Source organism: Dunckerocampus dactyliophorus, chromosome 3, assembly GCF_027744805.1.
Source record: "Dunckerocampus dactyliophorus isolate RoL2022-P2 chromosome 3, RoL_Ddac_1.1, whole genome shotgun sequence".
Lineage (NCBI taxonomy): Eukaryota > Metazoa > Chordata > Actinopteri > Syngnathiformes > Syngnathidae > Dunckerocampus > Dunckerocampus dactyliophorus.
Genome location: NC_072821.1, coordinates 23,805,738 through 23,825,410, shown reverse-complemented (window position 1 = coordinate 23,825,410; position 19,673 = coordinate 23,805,738). Strand labels below are relative to the sequence as shown.

The 19,673-nt window shown below is 39.0% G+C and overlaps 1 protein-coding gene across 6 annotated transcripts in view; it reads left to right on the top strand.

Annotated features, from left to right (window-relative positions):
- Positions 1-19,673, top strand: part of trpm5 (transient receptor potential cation channel, subfamily M, member 5) — a 35,955-nt gene that overhangs the window by 8,862 nt on the left and 7,420 nt on the right. For 4 of the 6 annotated variants that reach the window (XM_054769706.1, XM_054769702.1, XM_054769705.1 and 1 more), the window contains 14 exons: positions 1,170-1,336; positions 1,435-1,612; positions 4,648-4,712; positions 5,100-5,285; positions 6,082-6,181; positions 6,348-6,466; positions 9,290-9,637; positions 9,865-10,008; positions 14,229-14,352; positions 14,497-14,642; positions 16,000-16,112; positions 16,199-16,300; positions 16,476-16,734; positions 19,533-19,651. In XM_054769706.1, coding sequence (XP_054625681.1) covers positions 1,170-1,336; positions 1,435-1,612; positions 4,648-4,712; positions 5,100-5,285; positions 6,082-6,181; positions 6,348-6,466; positions 9,290-9,637; positions 9,865-10,008; positions 14,229-14,352; positions 14,497-14,642; positions 16,000-16,112; positions 16,199-16,300; positions 16,476-16,734; positions 19,533-19,651 — 2,170 coding nt within the window. The remainder of the gene's footprint in view (positions 1-1,169; positions 1,337-1,434; positions 1,613-4,647; positions 4,713-5,099; positions 5,286-6,081; positions 6,182-6,347; positions 6,467-9,289; positions 9,638-9,864; positions 10,009-14,228; positions 14,353-14,496; positions 14,643-15,999; positions 16,113-16,198; positions 16,301-16,475; positions 16,735-19,532; positions 19,652-19,673) is intronic. The other 2 variants (XM_054769704.1, XM_054769707.1) reach the window with 2 other exon arrangements.

Sequence of the window (19,673 nt, the reverse complement as noted above, 5' to 3'; positions counted from 1 at the left end):
TTAAGAAGAAGATACAAATTGTGAATTGTATTCTACATTGGTCAATAATCGCCTGGTGAGACAAGCACCAGACCTGATCGCCAGAACAATGGACTTTTATGGCAGGTTTATGTCACAACATAATAACATTTATTTTTATTATTATTATTTTACCCTTGTTGACTGGAAAATATGTACATGACAAGAGCTCTGCTGACGATACTAGAAATTTTAACTATTTTGGTGCTCTTCTGACTACACTTCACGAAGACAAGATCAGAACTGCTGGCTGACTCCCTCAACTTTAACTCAAATAGGCGAGAAAAGGCGAGAGTTCCTTGAAATAAACTAGTTACAAGCGCTGATGTCTGCTAGCAAGTCAAGCTAACTGGCTAACTGCTAAAGTCCAAAGTGGTTGCCTAGCGACAATGCCAAACACAATGTGAAATGATACTGGCCCTGCAAATACGGATTCAAACATCAGAAACAGGGTCAGTCTGGCTGTCAAAGGAGGAGGAGGACGGCGCCTCGAATGAAAAATCAGCTTCAGACTAAAAAAAAAATCTCTAGTGGAAAAAATTGCTATTTTTTCACAACCTTGAGAAAAAGATAAATGAGAGGTTTCTCCCACGTCCCCCACCTTCCCCGCCCCCGGCCCAGAAAATATTCTCGACAGCAAAAATCTGATATTATCACACGCCTTGAGGAAGGGGATGTATGAGATACAAGTGCGTACTGCAAGAACAAACAAAGCATGATTTTTTACAAACAAAAGCAAGAATTTAAGAATCTGCAATCACAGAGTGCAGAACGTGTGCAAAAGCAGGACAGCCTGATCGACGTGATCTTGGGGGTCCATAATGATGCCGGAAACCTTATGGAGGAAAATAGAGTACTGAGCAAAAGTGCCAAGGCATTAAGAAAGGAAATCGAGGAGTTGCAAGATGAAAACGCTGCCTTGTGTGCTGCTCTTAAGGAAGCTAAAAACCCTATGGAAGAAAATAGAGCATTATGCAATGATATCAACGTTCTACAGGATGATATCAAGGCACTATTGGAGGATAATGCTGCCCTGCACACCACTCTTGAGGAAGCGAAAGAAGCAAAGCAAAATATCAATGAGCGAATGAAAAACATAATTGATGAGATGGATCAGAATTTGGAAATGTAAGTACATCCCTATGCTCCAGGGGCGTGGATCTTGACTAATGGTCTTCGATTTGGCATCACCAAGCACTTGGGCCAGGCTGTACGAGATCACTCCTTGGCTAGCACGTCTGCAAAAGTTCGTGTGGTGGCCATTGGCATCGCACCCTGGAACATGATCCACAACCGAGAGGCATTACTCAGCGCCAAGGTGTCTAAGCACACATCAACTCTCCAGCTGATTTAAAGCCAAGAGCAATGTCTTAACGCGTTGTGTTGTGCCATGTGTATTGTATCGTTCTCCTCAAGTTGGGTGAGCCAGCAGTGTACAAGCCACAGGACTTACCCCATGGGTCGGTTTATTCCCTGGACAGCCACCACTCTCACTTTGTACTGGTGGAGGAGGATCCAGGCAGACCTGGAGCTACCAGTGAAATGAGAGTGAAGCTGCTGAAACACATCTCTCTTCAGCGCACAGGCTATGGAGGTAAAGTCATGGCGGGGGGGAACTAAAGCTAAACAATTTCAGTAAATATATGTTTTGGTTAAAGGTGAAGCATTGCCGAGGTTTATCTTATTAGATTGAATTTTAAGAGATTTTAAGAGCAGTCTGAAGGATTCATCATTTATTGTGTGAATGTTGAGAGTTTGCACAGATGTGATATTCTGCAACAAACAATGATAAACATCTGTTTAAATGATGTATAATATCAATGGATCTGAACCATAAAGCTCCATAAATTAGAATATTTTGCAAAAGTTTGTTTTGTTTTGTTCAGTTCATACAAAGAAACCAATTAAAGCAGGGGTGGGCAAACTTTTTGACTCGCGGGCCGCATTGAGTTAAAAAAATTGGGGCCAGGCTATGTATATATTTGATATCTGCACACTATTTTACGCTTATACTGTAATTCTAACAGTCCACCTGGAATTATACTGTCATGCAATCTGCTATATGTGCTTGTGTCCCTTTTTTCAGGAGCACTTTAAACATCAGACCACATCAAAGAATAATTGAATTAATTTTTTTTTTTACTGTATAAGACACTCGGAATGTACACGAATAAAGGATGTGATATACAACGTGAACTATGAACGCTAAAACATAGACTATTAATGTAACTATACATTTAACTATTAAGTATGTGAACGTCCCTCCTTTTTTACTTCCCAGTAGGGTAGGTTAAATTGTGTGTCACATATTTTTTGATTTGTGTTTATTTGGCTCCATGGGTGGGGTAGTTGGATCGCTGCATGTGAAAAGTTACTTACAATATCAAAAGGTTGTCTCAGATTGACTGACTCTGACTACTCGCAATACTTTGCTGCATGTGGCCCCCAGGCCGTAGTTTGCACACTCCTGAATTAAAGGCTTGTGCATTTTCAAGCATAAAAATTGCTAAACGAACTAAAGTACAAATAGAAGGCATTGAAAAGACAAACTGTTGAGAAAGGTCTGGGTACGCGCATAGCATCATCATCAGTTGCAGTTTTTTCACAGGTTAGTGGTTGTGTGTAAGAAGTGGAAGTCTTCCAGACGAGTGCTTGAGTGTGATGTATTTTATTTCATTTTTTTTATATTTCTGGTATGTTATTAGATATGAATTCTCAAGTGCGCCAAACTATGTTATAGTGTAGAGATTTGGAGTTTGGAATTGAGATGATGTCGTCAAAGATATATTCAAAGGGTTAACTGGGTTTGTAGCTTCATTAAAAATGGTATTAATCCCCAATTCTGTAATGGCACGCATTATTATATAGCAGTTTTGTATATTGTTGATGGTTTGTATAATTATGACATGATAGTGGTGGTATTAAGAGGTGGATCGGGGCGCTTAAGTCCCCGCTGAAGGCCCAGGTACGAAATGCACTGCCCGCCATTGTTTTTTTTGTAATGTGGAATGTTAGAAAAGCCTTGATCAAGTGATATTACTCAGACAGAGAACAACAGTCTGCAAAAGTAGGTATGAGAAAAACTCATTCATTTAGTCCTTTACAGGGTTTGGTCTTATCCACAATGTAGCGGCAGCTAGGCATAATATAGCAAGGTTCGAGGTGCTTAATTAAGCGCTTAAACCCGACATTACTCACCACTGACAGGGGCTGGCTGTTTTTTCTGTCGTAGCTAATGACTGTGGTAGTTTCCTGTGTATCAGGTTGATCACATTCAACTTCTCCGGTTCTGAACCACCACGGGAAACTTGTGCATGATAAGTTTTGCCCTCAGCTGCAATGTCTTTTTTGGACTTCAATGCCACTGCCACATGACCGACATCATTCCTACAACACTGCTTGCTACTTTGTTTTAACACATTAGCACACTCTGTTGTTGTGATCACGTGGACTCTATTCAGCTGCAGCTGGAATAGGAGTCTGGAATCGACTGCTCATACCAGAGTGCCAATATCGGAGATTCGATGCCGACCAATATAATCTGATACTCATTGTTTTCCTGATATCGGCTCGATAGCCGATATCAATATCGGAGTAGCTAGGAGTATGTTTGTCAGTGTTGCCAGGTCTTGTGAGAGAAACAAGTGACTAGATCTCTGAAAATAAGCACAAAACCGCAGGGAACTTGCAAGTAACTTTACAAAAAAAAAAAAAAAAACAAGAGCAGAGTCACTTATAAGAAGCTGACCTGGCAACACTGATGTGTGCTCGTGTGTCTATATTATTTCTTATTTTCTCTTATGTGTACTATATTGGGTAAAGGAGACTATTTCATGTCTGGAGGAGGAGACAGAGCTTTCTCCATTGTTGCCCCCACCCTCTGGAATTCATTGCCCCAACCACTCCGTGCCTGCTCCAACCTTCCCACCTACAAAAAACAACTTAAAAGCCACCTATTTAAAACTGTATTTAATGTTTAACTTTTTGTACTTTGCTGCTTTGCTTTGCTTTGTTTTGTTTGTAGTTCTATTTGTTGTATTTTAATGTGCCTTTCTGTTGTTTGTTTTCAGCGTTATTCTGTTTTTATCTTCCATTGCAAAGCGTCTTTGAATACCTTGAAAAGTGCTATACAAATAAAATGTATTATTATTATCAGAGGGCTCTAATAATGTTAAAAACCGTAGTTAGAAGGGTCTAGAACCAATTCACAGTGATAAACTACTGTATTATTAATTAAAGGTTATTAGTTATTATTTATATGTTATTGAGATATACTTGTGTTGTACATTTTCCATAATAATGTGGTGATTTTACAAAGAAGTGTCTTTGATGCCATCTCTTTGCAACACACAGCTCCCAGGGGCATGTTTGAAAGTATCTGGCGATTGCTACGATGCTTTTATAACCAGGATTTTCTTGGGGACTAATAAAAAAAAAAACGCTCATGTATTGATCTGTGTTTATGTCCTCAATCCATCTCTTTCTTCAACATCTTGGCTGAGCGACAGCAGTTATCAGCATTCACGTACAATTTCTTCCACCATCTTCAAACAAATAAATATTGTTTTACTTTTACACATGAGACAATCTTAATGCATCATTTCAATGTGCATTTACTCTGTTTTGAAGATACCGGAAGTTTTGAGATCCCTGTCCTATGTCTGCTGGTCCATGGGGAACCTCGGATCCTGAAGGTTTGTCTCATTTCACAAAATGTTGCCTTAGTTGATTCACATTTTTGAAACATGACTGTGAACAGTGATTGTTGTCCGCTTAAGTGTGTCCAATCTGTTTCTGAATAGTGGCTAAGTAGCTGAGAATTAAGTTTTGGTTGTGCCCCCTCATGAAGCCAGACTGAGAAACACATTATTTGTTTCTGTTCTTGCATAATCTCTTTGGCCAGAAAATGCCACCAAGTTATTTGCATAAATACAGTCGTCAATGAGAAGATTATGTAGACTAAAGCCAGCAATGTTCTCTGTAATTGTCTGTATAGGTTTTTAGCCCATTTAGCCCTTTTAGTTGTTTTTTTTAATGAAGAGTTTGTAAGTTTGACGCCAGCAATTTGTCCTTTTCTGCAGCGTATGTGTAAAGGCATTGGCAATTCAACACCGTGGCTGATTTTAGCAGGCTCAGGAGGTGTGGCTGACATCCTTGTCACACTCATAAACAGGGGCTGCTGGGACACAGAGAGTGTTCACGAGCTGCTGCTGGACACCTTTCCGAATGTCTACCACAGCACGGACGTCAGAAACTGGGTCAAGCTGGTGAGGATGATGTGTACAGCATGGGGGCGGGCATACAGTCATGCATGTCACAAGGCTTGATCAGTGCCAACAAAATAGGGCACACTGGGAAAGAGAGCATCTAAAATCGGATTCCTTCCGTCAAAATTTCTATGCGATGGCCTAATTATGGAAAGATAAACAATCTTATTTTGGAGAAAGGGGTGTGAAAAACAGACGACAAATATCCCACCTTCGGAGGTACTATCACAGCTGTAGCAGAGACTGTGTAAATGGTGAATGGCAAACTGGTGGGACAGGAGTGTGAAATTTTTCTCGACACTCGCTTCTTCCGCCCTTTTGTGTTGAGAGCAATGTCGCTGTCTGACAAGTATTTAAAAAGTCACACCAGACGCTGGCACTGACATTGCCATGCATCTAATTGTGTGATTCTAGGATCTCAGCTATCAAAGCACAGACAGTTGCAGCAATTTTCTGCCAACCAAAAATTGTATTGTATTGTACTTAATTTATCCCACAGCAGGGAAATTCACTTGTTACAGCAGCAAGCAAGATACGCAAGTAAAGAATACATAGTGACTACAACATGGTTCAGGTGGTGCAGGTGTTGTAGAGCCTGACAGCGGTCGGTATGAAGGACCTGCGGAACCTCTCCTTCTTACACCGTCGGTATAACAGCAGTGAGCCATTTTTGTTAACTAAAATGGCTCATTGCTGGATTTTTTATTCGCTCCGATGTTGCTACAGTATTTTGTAGGATCCCAGGTATGTAAATAAAAAGCAATTCTGTAACACAGTACTGCGTGTCATCCATCAGATCCAAAAGATACTGGACCATGGGCATCTCCTGACTGTCCATGACCCTGAACAAGAAAGCTCTGAGCTGGACACAGTCATCCTCAAAGCTCTTGTCAAAGGTAGAGCACTTCTTCTGTTAAATACTATTCAGAAACATGACATTTTGGACAGCTGCACTTTGACTTGACACTTCAATGGATATAGAAGCTTGAAATGTGAGCCATTTGCAGGTTATGACACCATTGACATTTTGTGCTTGTGTGTGTGTGTGTGTGTGCGTGTCAGCTTGTAAGAGTCAAAGTCAGGAAGCCCAAGACTTCCTTGATGAATTGAAGCTGGCTGTAGCCTGGAACCGTGTGGACATTGCCAAGAGTGACATCTTCAATGGAGATGTTGAGTGGAAGGTGAGATATACATGGTTGTTCATTCTGACCAATTAAACTTGTCTTCTAGTTTATTTCAATATGAATAGACCATTTGGGTCAATGAAATAATGACAATGAATCAGCAATGGCAGTACTAGTACTAGTATCACTGGGTCCAGGTCCGCCATTTGGTGATGGCTGCCATAGACATATGAATGAATCCAGTGTTTTCCACAACGTTGACAAATTATGCTTTCAAAACTATGTTATAATGGACAAATCATGCAGTGTATGGGCCAAATACTTTCAAAGGTAATTGTTATGTCTTACCTGTGAAATGTTATTCCCTGGGATTTGGTTTTCAGCACATGAATATGTCTATGAGCTACCCTGGTCACGATTAGTGGTGTTTTGACAATCCATCACTTCCTGTCACCCCAAACACAGTTAAGCAGAACACTGGCTCAAGTACATGGTACTTGACTGTTATGGTGTGTTGACTGTTATGGCGACAGCAATATCCGATATTATCGGACATCCCTAATACATATATCCAATGGCGTGAAAAAGTGTTTGCCCCCTTCCTGATTTCTTATTTTTATTATGTTTGTCACTCGTAAATGTTTCAGATCATCAAACAAATAAATATATATATAGATGTAAAATTAGATATTAGTCAATGACAACACAACTGAACACAAAATGCAGTTTTTAAATGAAACTTTTTATTATTAAGGGAGAAGAAAAATCCAAACCTACCTGGTGCTGTGTGAAAAAGCGAATGCCCTGTTTGATAAAACACAACTTAATTGAGATTAATTGAGCTCTATTAGTCTGGAAAAGGTTATAAAGCCATTTCTAAAGCTTTGGGACTCCAGCTAACCACACTGAGAGCCATTATCCACAAATGGGGAAAACATGTGGTGAGCCTTCCCAGGAGTGGCCAACCAAAATCACCCCAAGAGCGCAACGGCAACTCATCCAAGAGGTCACAAAAGACCCCACAACAACATCCAAAGAACTGCAGGCCTCACTTGCCTCAGTTAAGAAAGACACTGGGCAAAAACGACCTGCATGGCAAAGTTCCAAGACGAAAACCGCTGCTGAACAAAAAGAACATTAAGGCTCGTCACAATTTTGCCACAACACAAAAAAACAAAACATGATCCGCAAGACCTTTGGGAAATACTCTGTGGTCTGACGAGACAAACGTTGAATATTTTGGAAGGTGCGTGTCCCATTACATTTGCCGTAAAAGTAACGCTGCATTTCAGAAAAAGAACATCATACCAACAGTGAAATATGGTGGTGGTAGTGTGATGTTCTGGGGCTGTTTTGCTGCTTCAGGAGCTGGAAGACTTGCTGTGATAAATGGAATCATGAATTCTGCTGTCACTTTTTCAACACAGGGCCATGTAGGTTTCGCTTTTTTTCTCCCTTAATAATAAAACGTTTAATTTAAAAACTACATTTTGTTTTCAGTTGTGTTGTCAGTCACTAACATTTCAATTTGTTCACTTGTTTAATTTGAAAGTGAGACAGACATGCAAAAAAGAATCAGGAAGGGGGCAAGCACTGTTTCACTATACTGGATATATATACAGGTATGGTATATAGTATATATACACATACATATATATAATATATCTTTTATCTTTTATCTTTTGCTGCATTTAAGTATGCTCGGAAATCCCAGACAATACATCTACACGCAAAATCTGAATTCAACTTAAGTTACGTTGGTGTCTTTGAACGCAACCTTTCATGGCTCATAATAACACTACAGCGCTCTGTTCTGCTACTATTAAAGAGACTAGCATTAGGCAAAAAGCTTTCCAGACTTGTGTGGTATCGTTTAGCTTGATTCAAATTTTCAGTTCATTTGGGGCTGTTAATACATACAAATACTGTATATCCTGTATAATCCTCTCCTGTCATTTATCTTTCTGTTCATAAAATACAGCAAAAATGGGCCACACACTATGTATTAATAACATGACAAGACACATGCTGTATTGTACGCTAACAGGGAAATGTACGCAAACCGAGGCAAAATTTTGGTGGACATTTTTGACGAAAATACGCTAACCGAGGTTCCAATGTATACATTTTAACACATATAATTGTCCCCCTTAAACATGTGGAGGTTGCTGTTCATTACTGCATGCTTAAAATGGTACAATAACCAACCACCTCAAAAAACGGTATTTAATTTTACAGGTTTTCACTGAATTACAATATGAACTCTGAACTATAAAACATCGAATATCAAGCGTATTCGAATGTCTTCCTTGTTTACTTCCTAGACGACCGCCTCGACATGTTTTGCAGTCAAGCAAAAACAGCTAAAAGACATCATCACGGTGAAACAAATGTTATAAACACCTAGAAAACTTTATGCAGAACTTCATCGTAGAAAGCTTGCTTCTTTGTACACAGAGCCCCGCCCACTCTACTTTTTATCAAATCCTCATTTTCCTGGAACTGCTGTGTCGCAACCCCTACTGCAATGGCCCGTACATCACTAGAAAGCACAGAATCTATCACTTCAGAAACCCTTGCAATACTTTGGGGTAATTTTAGGGTAATTTAAAAATGATTTTGCAAACCCTATTGCCGGCTACAGTTTTGATGTTAAAGGTTTAAAAATAATAATTTGGACATGTCCAGCGGGCAGGATTAAAAAGTTTAACAGGCCGTAGTTTGCCCGTGTGTGATGTAGACCCAACACCACACTGGGGAACTGGGGGTTTCTTTTCATTAATTATCCATTTTGCCTTCAAGTTACACATCAAAGATTTGAATTAGACAAATCAAACCAGCATCATTGCAACATGAGTCACGCATTCATGGTCTCTGCAGGCATGCGACCTTGAAGAGGTGATGATGGATGCACTGATCAATGACAAGCCAGACTTTGTGCGTCTTTTTGTCGACAACGGCGTTAACCTGGGAGAGTTCCTCACCTACGGACGCCTACAGGAGCTTTACTGGTCAGTGTCGGAGAAGAGTCTCCTCCATAACCTGCTCCTTAAAAAGTATGAGGAGAAACAACGTCTGCTTGGTACTGCAAGGACACCTGGGCCTCCTGGGCACTACCCCACTGAGCAAGGGGAACGAAAACCCCGTTTCACACTTTATGAAGTTGCCAAAGTGCTCAAGGACTTTCTCCATGACTCCTGCAAAGGCTTTTACCAAAAGATTCCCACAGTGAGTGATATAGTACAATGCCACCTCTTGCAGATTCAGTAAATCCATCCCTGCAACATTTAGTCAATACCCAAAAGGCAGTATAGATACAAATGAATTGATCATGAAAGTTTATGACATTTCAAACAATAAGAAAACTTTGCAATATGATTTAGACAAAATATTGAACCAAAATATATTTATATGTTATATTATCCTCACTACACTGGATTATTTTTGTGTGACAGGAAAAGCCAGCAAAGGGTCGACTGTTCCACAGCCAGAAGAATCTGGCTGAACTGGAAGAGCGATGCCAACATCCTTGGAGAGATCTTTTCCTCTGGGCCGTCCTTCAGAACCGACAGCAGATGGCTAACTACTTTTGGGCCATGGTCAGTCTTGTTGATTTTGTTCCATCACAATATTGTGGTTCATTCAGCGACATACATTTGTGTGGCAGCAACAAAAGCCGATAATTTATGTGCATTTTACAGATGAAGTGTTCTGGCAGTCCACACGGTGGCCTAGTGGTTAGCATGTTGGCCCCACAAAACACAAAATATGCATGATAGGTTAACTGGAGACTCTAAATTGTCCATATAGTGGAGGTGCGACCTGCCATGGCCCTAATGAGGACAAGGGTTCTAGAAAATGTGCGATTGGCTGGTGACCAGTCCAGGGTGTACCCCGCCTCTCACCCAAAATCAGTTCGTAAAGGCTCCAGCATACCCCCTCAACCCTAGTGAGGATAGAAAATGGATGGATGGATGGATGGATGGAGTGTATAGAAAATGGAAGTGTTCTGGCAAGTGTAGTGTATTTGATACACAGGTGCATGTCACACCTGACACAAAAAAAGGAGACACAAAAAGAAATTGAATTGTTATCAAAAGCTGAGATGAACTCAAGCGCGTTCATATGTAAGAACAAGGGTCGATGTTGTTAATGAGAGACAGGAGTAAAGCTTTTACAAATACTTTCAATGACATCAATCAATGATCCATCTACTTTGCATGCTTTGAGTTTGTTATTGGCCTTCCCTGGACCGAGCACGCCAATTACTGCAATCCCTCAAGTAGTCACCCCAGTGAGCTCTTTCTCTGCGTGTTTTTCAAACATTAGCGGGAGTTATGGTAATTTCATTCAAAGAGTGCATCAATCCCCTACGACTAATGGTTGTATCAGCCACACACTGGCAGAAGTTTGACTGTTTGAAATATCTCTCATGTTGTAAGCTTCAATATATTGTAATTATCTTTGCTTCATGCAAATACTGTATCTTATATATGCACATACATAATGTGAACCAAAGACTTATATCACACTGATTATGCATCCATACATTAAATGCGATACGCTGAAAAATGTAACGGACGCTGTATAATTTAATTCCATTATTCTTTAACATAATATCTGGCCACTTTGTTGGATATGACAATATAGGTAAATCTAATGAACACAAGCCTCAATTAGAGTAATAAGAATATTATTGATAACAATATATACACTGTAGAGCCTTGGTTGTCTTTATTAATTCATTCCAGAAGATCAGGAAAAACCTAAATGTACAAAAACCAAAGCAATTCTTCCCATAGGAAATAATGCAAATCCAATAAATCTGGTCCAGACACCCAAAAATATGAACAAAAAATCCATTTTATAGATAACAATTGCAGTTTTACATGCAGAAAACAATTTTAAAATAATTATAAACAACATATGAAATGGACAAATTGACTCAAACAGACTCTTTCTGGCAGACAGGGAGGAAGGGAGGGGACGCCATCTTTGCACTTTGCTTCTTTCTTGAATTCAATAGCGTTTCTCACCTTCTTTATCAAATTGCAGGCGCTCGCAACCTTCTTTGGCCCCATGGCGGGCTATTTAGCAGTCAAAATTAAGGGTACATTGTATGAGCACTCAATTCCGTGCACACAGACTAGTTTATTATGCGCAATATTGTACCATAACGGAGACTCATTTTTTTTTAAAGTTTTCATTGAAAACTGAATCATATGAAAACCGGGGCATTCAAAAACTGAGGTTTGAATGTATATTCAAACTGCAATCAAAATGATATTGTTCCATTGTAAAGCACAGTAATCCCTTGTTTATCGCGGTTAATTGATTCCAGACGTGACCATGATAGTGAATTTCCACGAAGTACGATTCCTAATTTAGAAATTGAATATTTTCATAGTTTGAGCATAAAAAGCCCTCTAGACATGAAATAACACCCCTATAGTCACCTTTACACTCATATTACCCAATATAGTAGACATAAAACGAGTAAATAAGTCATTTATGACATAAATAAGACACGTGCTTGTGTGTGTTGCTATAACTGCAATGCGTAGGGGAGCTGAGTGGCGAGCAGACAGGAAGTGACGTCAGGGATTCAGAGTTGAGTTGTAGCTTGCACCGTGTTTTCATTAGGGATTATTATGCCTGCTGTGAAATCATGATATAAGAGCCTGTTGTTCCATCGATCAAGTCTACAGTTTGTGTGTCTCACAGAACAGTAACATTACTGACACCTAGTGACCTAGAGTAGAATACTACATCTCATTCACAGTGTCTGTGAATGCATCTTCTGAATGCCTTATATATGTATTTTCGTTCATTTAGCCATTTGTATGCCTGAAAATGCTTGATTTGTGCAAAAATATGACAAATTTGTTTCAAGATGCACTTTTAAAAAATAATAATAGGCTGTATTCAACCACGAAACAGCATGATTTATTGATATATTTTTAAAAAAAAAACAGTGATAGCGTGAAGGCGTGAAATTCAAACCTCAAGGTGGCAAGGGACCACTGTATTATCATTTGTAAATTGGATCAATCTAGTTTACAACGCCTCTCAATAAACTTTGAGTGCAACTGATGATGAAAAAGGAATACAGCTTTTAGAATAATTCCCTTGTGGTCATGACAAAATATAATATCCACATCTGAGTGTCTTCCTGTTAAGCATGCTCTAACACAGGAACGACAGTGCCAATTCTATTATCAACTAAAGGTCAAGTTGTACCTATGAGATACTTCATTCCGGCGTTCATGCATCTTTGAAAGACAAACATACCAAGAGGCTGTTGGTCTATCTCCTCTCAGCCAAGTGGCATTTTCTTGATCCTACTAATCACCATAAAATTAAAAGAAGCGTGTAAAAACAGAACCTTTATTAGGGAGGTAAATTAAATTTCCAATAACGTCCAAATGAACAACAGAATGTGCTCATTTAAGTTTCACTCGCTGTATTAAGGTTTATTTTAGCTCACTTGTTACTCTTCTTTGTCATTGATGCAGGACTGATAAGGAATCAATAACATTTTACAACCCCTTAAAGAAATAGTTTAATGTATGCTGCTTCTATTCAGGAGCTTGCACTGCCACCTCACAGCTACATCCCAGGTTCGAACGCTGGTTAGGACTATATGAGGAGATTGTATGTTGTCATTATTGTGCTGTTCAGTAGCATGCTGTGAGGCGCTAACAATTTTTTCTTTAACCTTTAATCTATTGCTAGTGTTTAATGAATGTTAATACGGTTTGCTCATTGAGAGTACAAGAAAAAAACATAATAACTAACATAGTCAGCGCATCCATTCAACAAACAAATAACAGGCTCATACAGCTCAGAAAACACAATAATTAGTCACAACACCACATAGACCAGCTCTCACTGAGTACACAATATCAATGATCTTGGAAAACCTTCAAGATGAAACACTTTTAATGCACAACGTCCTCATCAAACGTACTTATTTGTTCATCTAATGCACACAGAATAATGAGCAACTTCATGCTGTCACCTTTCTTCTGCACTGTACTACAGGCTGTGGACGTTCACACGAGGCATTAGAGTGCATTATGGGAATCTCAGAGTTCGGCGCTAATGTAGTCAAGCCGTTTTAAATTTGTATTTATGTCCCCTACGGCAATCTGCGTACCCCTTGGGGTACGCCTAACCCACTTTGGGAACCTAGGCTATATGCAATTAAGACAACCAACTTGTGAATGTGGTCAGTAGGTCTCAGTAATTGTTCGGTGAGACCACCACCAAAGCACCAGACTTGAACAACTGGCTTTTATTCAAGGTTCCAATTATCTCAGGCACAGTAGCAATAACATAATAATAATAATCATAATAGCAATAACACGGGTTAGTGTTGCTGCTATTTTAGACGGCTTGTCCTCATTCCTCATTAGGGTCACGGGTGAGCTGGAGCCTATCCCAGCTAACCTGCCAATCGTAGCACTTCCATATTTCAACGGGAATAGAATGATTCCACATGCCAGGAATGAAGAACTCAAAGACCTGGTTGTCTTCCACTGTTAAACTTTGTTAATAGTGTGGCAATACTCTTCAGTAGCTATGGCCGTCCTGCCTACACAAGCTCGATCAAGGTTTACCTTTCGGAATTATGGCATATCTTCAAATTTAAAGAAGTCGACACCAGGTGGTGTCTTTAAACCTCAGGCCATGCAAACACGGTTGTGTAAATCCCAGTTAATAGATAGATAAGAACATGTGTAAATGAATTGTGATGCATGATAAGATTGTAAACCTACCTGGATACCCTGGATTCATGTTTCTTTTATCCGCTCAGGGCCAAGAGGCAGTGGCAGCGGCGCTGGCGGGGTGTAAAATTCTGAAAGAGATGGCACGACTTGAATCTGAGGCCGAGTCTGCACGTAGCATGAAGGAGGCCAAGTATGAGCAGTTTGCCCTTGGTGAGTAGGTCATCAGTGCCATAAAGGATTGAATCAGAGGGAAATAAAACAGGTGGAACCATGCAAAGGATGCAGACTTATTTATTTTACTTTTCTCAAAACAACATAGTGGATATTGTTCATGTACTGCTTGTGTCATGCCAGATGTCTTTGGAGAGTGCTACTCCAACAGTGAGGACAGGGCGTATGCATTATTAGTAAGGAGAACACAGTGCTGGAGCAAATCTACAGTCCTCAACCTGGCAACTGAAGCTGATGCCAAGTCCTTTTTTGCCCATGATGGAGTGCAGGTAAAAAATTGTCATGTGATTTTATTTTAATTTTTTTTTTATTGTATTCTAATTCCCTGGATTGCTTATTATCATACAACTCCAGTGCACCTTGGGTGATCATGTTCTTTTTGTTGTTGTTGTTGCCTGCATGTATTATTCAAATTACATTTAACCTTGTGTGGCAAAGTCATTGAGAATAAATTAGTGTTTACTGTCAGAAGGAAGTTTTTACATATTTTACTGCGAGCCTTCAAAATGGGTAGCTGACAGCATTAATCTAGTTAATATTTAAGGTGTTGACATAATATTGATACAAAATGTCAAAGCATCGGGTGCTCAATTAAGTCATGTTTCTGCATTTGCACAGCTATAAAGAAGGTAGTGGTCCACACACCATGTGGTATTATTTGATTAATGGGCAAAATTACCATTTTAACTTGGTTAAAATACTGGCATGGGCACTGCAAGCAAACTTCCAAGCAGACATTTTGAAGGCTTACTCTATACTGCCCTCTTGTGGTGTACTATACTCATGGATGATTTAAACCCAATTTTGGATGGGAAATGATCACACAAAATTAGGGCTGTCAAATGATTAAAAATTGTAATCAGATTAATTTCTGTTCACAAATTAATTAATCATGATTCATCACCTATCATCAACTGTATCTGGTATATTTTTTTTATCATTTTCACTGTCGTTTATTAACAGAAAGATAAATGACAGGGCACAAGTACAGTCATTTTGAATTAAGTGATTTTCTGCGAACTAGAATTCCTTATTTGTAAGTTGAATGTTTTTGTAGTTAGAGCATAGAAAGCTTATGAGCCTGCTTATGACCTTCTAAATTGTTGCCTAGGGGAGCAGAGTGAATGGCAGACAGGAAGTGTTCAGAGTTGAGTTTCATCTTGCCGCAGTTTACGACCGCAACATAGCGTGTGTTTTTATTACGGATTATTGTGCCTTTTGTCAGATAATTCAAACCTATCAAAATATGCAATTGTACAGCATGTCTCGCCTGGCATTACATGAATATTACTGACACCTAGTGACTAGTGTAAAATACTACAATTCATTCACAGCGTCTTTGAATGCGTCTTTGGAGCGCCTTATATTTGTATTTTAATTCATTTAGGCAAAAAATACATAACAGCTGACATATGCATATGTTTTGACTAATACTAGGTCGTACTCAACCATGAAATAGCATGATTTATTCATATATATTTGTAAAACCGTGATAAAGAGGGATGACAGTATATGTACTAATATTTAACATACTGTATGTTGTTGTATGCAAAAAAATAACAATTAATTATTTCATGACTTACTTTTTAAATTACTTTTTACTTACTTTATTTAACTATATTTCAGGCTCTCCTCACAAAGATTTGGTGGGGAGCAATGACAACAGACACAGCCATCTCCAAACTTGTTGTGTCTTTCTTCTGTCCGCCTCTAATCTGGACTCATCTCATAAAGTTCTGGTGAGAACCTTCTGATTTTTGAGCGCTTTTCTTTGTTGAATTCTGAACGAACATTTTTTTCTAACACTGTTGTGCGTGTTCCTCAGTGATGAGGAGCTGGATCATTGTAACAACGAGGAACAGTTTATGGAGCTGGACAGTTTGGACACGGAAAAGGTTCTACTGTTAACTGATGAAGATGACCCACTGTGAGTTTGCAACAATACTGAAATGTAGAAATGATAAAAATTGTTCATTCAAACGAAGCCAGAGCGCTGTCATTTGGATTTACATTTTTAGTTAAATGGGCTAAAACAGCACTGAGTATGGTTCAGTGCACCACTGCAAACTACAACCGCAAAAAATAAACATATTTTTCCCAAGGGACTCTCCACCGGGAGGCCCAGCAGATCAGAGCTGTGCAGCAGTGTGGTGGCGTTTCTTACTTCGTCGTTGGCGTCGTTTCTGGAGCGCTCCTGTCACTGTGTTCCTCGGTAACGTCATCATGTACTTTGCCTTTTTGTTCCTCTTCACCTACGTGCTCCTGTTGGACTTTCGCCCACCACCTCCCCTCGGCCCTGGAGCCCCAGAGATAATGCTCTACTTCTGGGTTTTCACCTTGGTGCTGGAAGAACTTCGACAGGTGACTCTCACAGCATTGATGCACTTGTTTTAGTTCACACATATACGGTACGTACTATATGTTTTTAAGACCATTTAATTTTAATTTACCACATCCTAAGTTTGAAGCATACCACATGAAACTCGATTTGAACTCATCCTCGTTCTCTATCACAGTGTGACACGAACAATTTTTTTTCCAGATCTAAAAGTTCTAAATTAAGTCTCAGTCCAATGTAATATATTTTTATAAATATATTTTTAGAATATTATAAATATATTATTAGAAATAAATAAACCAAGCAGTTCCAGTCTCATATAACTATTTTGCATTTCCTGCAGTTACTGGCATTTTAAATGGGGTCAAACATACACTTCTATGCAAAAGTCATAGGGCACCATTAGATATATTGTTTGTGGAATACTAGAATGTTCACATATACAGTGTAACGTGCAGTGTTCCCTCGCTATAACGCGGTTAACTTTACACGGCCTCGCTATTATTTTTTATTTTTGCGAACAATTTTTTACAGTCTAACATGTTTCTTTTTTTTACAGCGTATAAATGCATTGTGTTGATTGTGATTCGCTATGGGAGAACCCGCATTGTCTTTTGTGTGCCGATTGGCTCAGGGACTGTAGACCATTAATCAATCTCCTTCATGCCGTGTGTCCTGCACAGTACAGAATGCCTTCAACTTGCCTAATTTACATAATTGTTCCATCGCTAGCAGTGTGGTTCTTTAGTGTTGTATGTTTACAAGTTTTCTCGACTAAACGCTCTGCACCGACAAAGGTACCTGCAGCTGCACCCAAAAGGCAGAGGAAGAGGCACAAAAAGTTGGAATGCTGGACATGCTGAAGGAAGGTAGAAGTTACGCAGCTGTAGGGCACCATTACGGAATAACTAAACTTTCGGAAACAATTTTTCGGCCATAAAGAAGGAAGAAAATAACATAAGGACGACAGCAGCAATACATTTTAACAAGGATACAAAAAGGGCTTTAATTGTCTGCAACAAGACCACAAAGAGGCCGCCTCTGCGGATGCCGGGGCAGAGGCATACGTGAACAAATTTAAAACCATCATCGAGGAAGGGGGATATAAGCCTGAACAAGTTTTTAATATGGATGAGACGGGCTTATTTTGGAAACACTACATCGCTGATTCAGCCCACGGACCAAGGCTTGATCCGCTCTTTCAAGGCCCTCTATATGCGCAACATATATATTTTCTCATGCGTGAGAAAAGTGTATGAAGTGTGTGGTGATGGGTTTTACAGCTTCAAAACATATATAATAAACCAAAAAACATATACTGCAAAAAAAAACACATATATGAACAAAAAAAACATATCCTGTAAACGAAAAATATATAACGAATGAAAAAAAACATATATAAAAAAGGGAAAAAAAAAATTCTACTACACGGATTTCACTTAACACTGGTATTTTTTGGAACCTAACCCACACGTTAAACAAGGGAACACTGTACAGCATATCGCACAAAAGTGAGTACGGTACCCCTCTCACATTTTACCAACCATTATTTATTATTTATTTTATTACTTATGTCTTCAAGTGGACATTGCCATAGACACTAAACTGATACACAGTAATCCCTCATTTATCGCAGTTAATTGGATCCAGATCCAACCGTGAAGTGGAAGTACAATTCCTTATTTATAAATTAAATATTTTTGTAGTTTAGGCATAGGCAACCTGTTTATGACCTTCTAAATATTGGTTTTAACATTATTATAGCCCTCTAGACATGAAACAACACCCCTACAGTCACCTTTACACTCATACAACCCAATATAGGACACATAATAAGAGAAAATAAGACATAATATCGACTCACATGTTAACATTGGGAGAGTTGTTGTTTTTTTAATTCCTGTTCTGTACAGTACTTCCTGCAGTGGCTATTGTCTCATCAGTGTAACATTAGTGACACCTATTGACCAGTGTAAAATACTACACATCATCAACATCTTTGAATGCATCTTCTGATTGCCTTATATTTGTATTTTATTTCAGTTTCCTGTTTTTTTAAATATATATTTTAGGCAGAAAATATGTAAGATTTGCTTAAATATGCATATTTTGACTAACAATAGACCACATTCAACCAAAAAACAGCGCAAACTGCCGAGGGATTACTGTACTACTGAGAACCTCATAGTATTCATTTATTTATCTGTACAAACCACTGTATAAGTTGCTGGCACCGTTTTTCTGAGATACAATTTTAAAATTAAAATGATGTTAACTCACACCTCCAACACCTCACAGGGAAGCCCGCCCCACTATTTGAGAAGCACTGACTTAGAATAATCAGTGTACAGCTTGGAAAACAGTATAGATTTACGTTCCTATAAATCCCAACACACCACCATTATTCTCTAAATATCTGGCAACACAAGCGAGTACACTTCACAGTGTCCAAATGATGCCCACGTCATTATGATTCCTGGGGGGTGAACTGTTCTGTCCTTCCTGGCCATAGTGACTGAAACTATATTAATAAATTCCTATATTAGCCGGTTTATCCTCATCCTCACCAAAATGTACATGTGCCAACCCTCTACAAGGTTTCAGTTTTGTCATATTACTGTAATCCTGCTAATTATGTTCATCTATTTACTGTGGTAAAAGCATTTCTATGAAAAGCTTCAACAACATTAGTGGTGGCCTTGTAGTTTGTATAAAATTCTATTTACATGAGCATATGTTTACCAAGTTCTATATTTTATATGGTATCATTCAATATTTGATACAATTCAAATAATATGCACAAAAAAATCTGTTATCGCAGAGCTTCTTTTCAGATGAAGAGTTGAACATCTTGAAGAAGTTCAAGCTCTACGTGGAAGACAACTGGAACAAGTGTGACATGGTTGCAATCTCGCTCTTTGTCGTTGGCGTTTCCTGCAGGTAAATAAACACAGAAGTACAA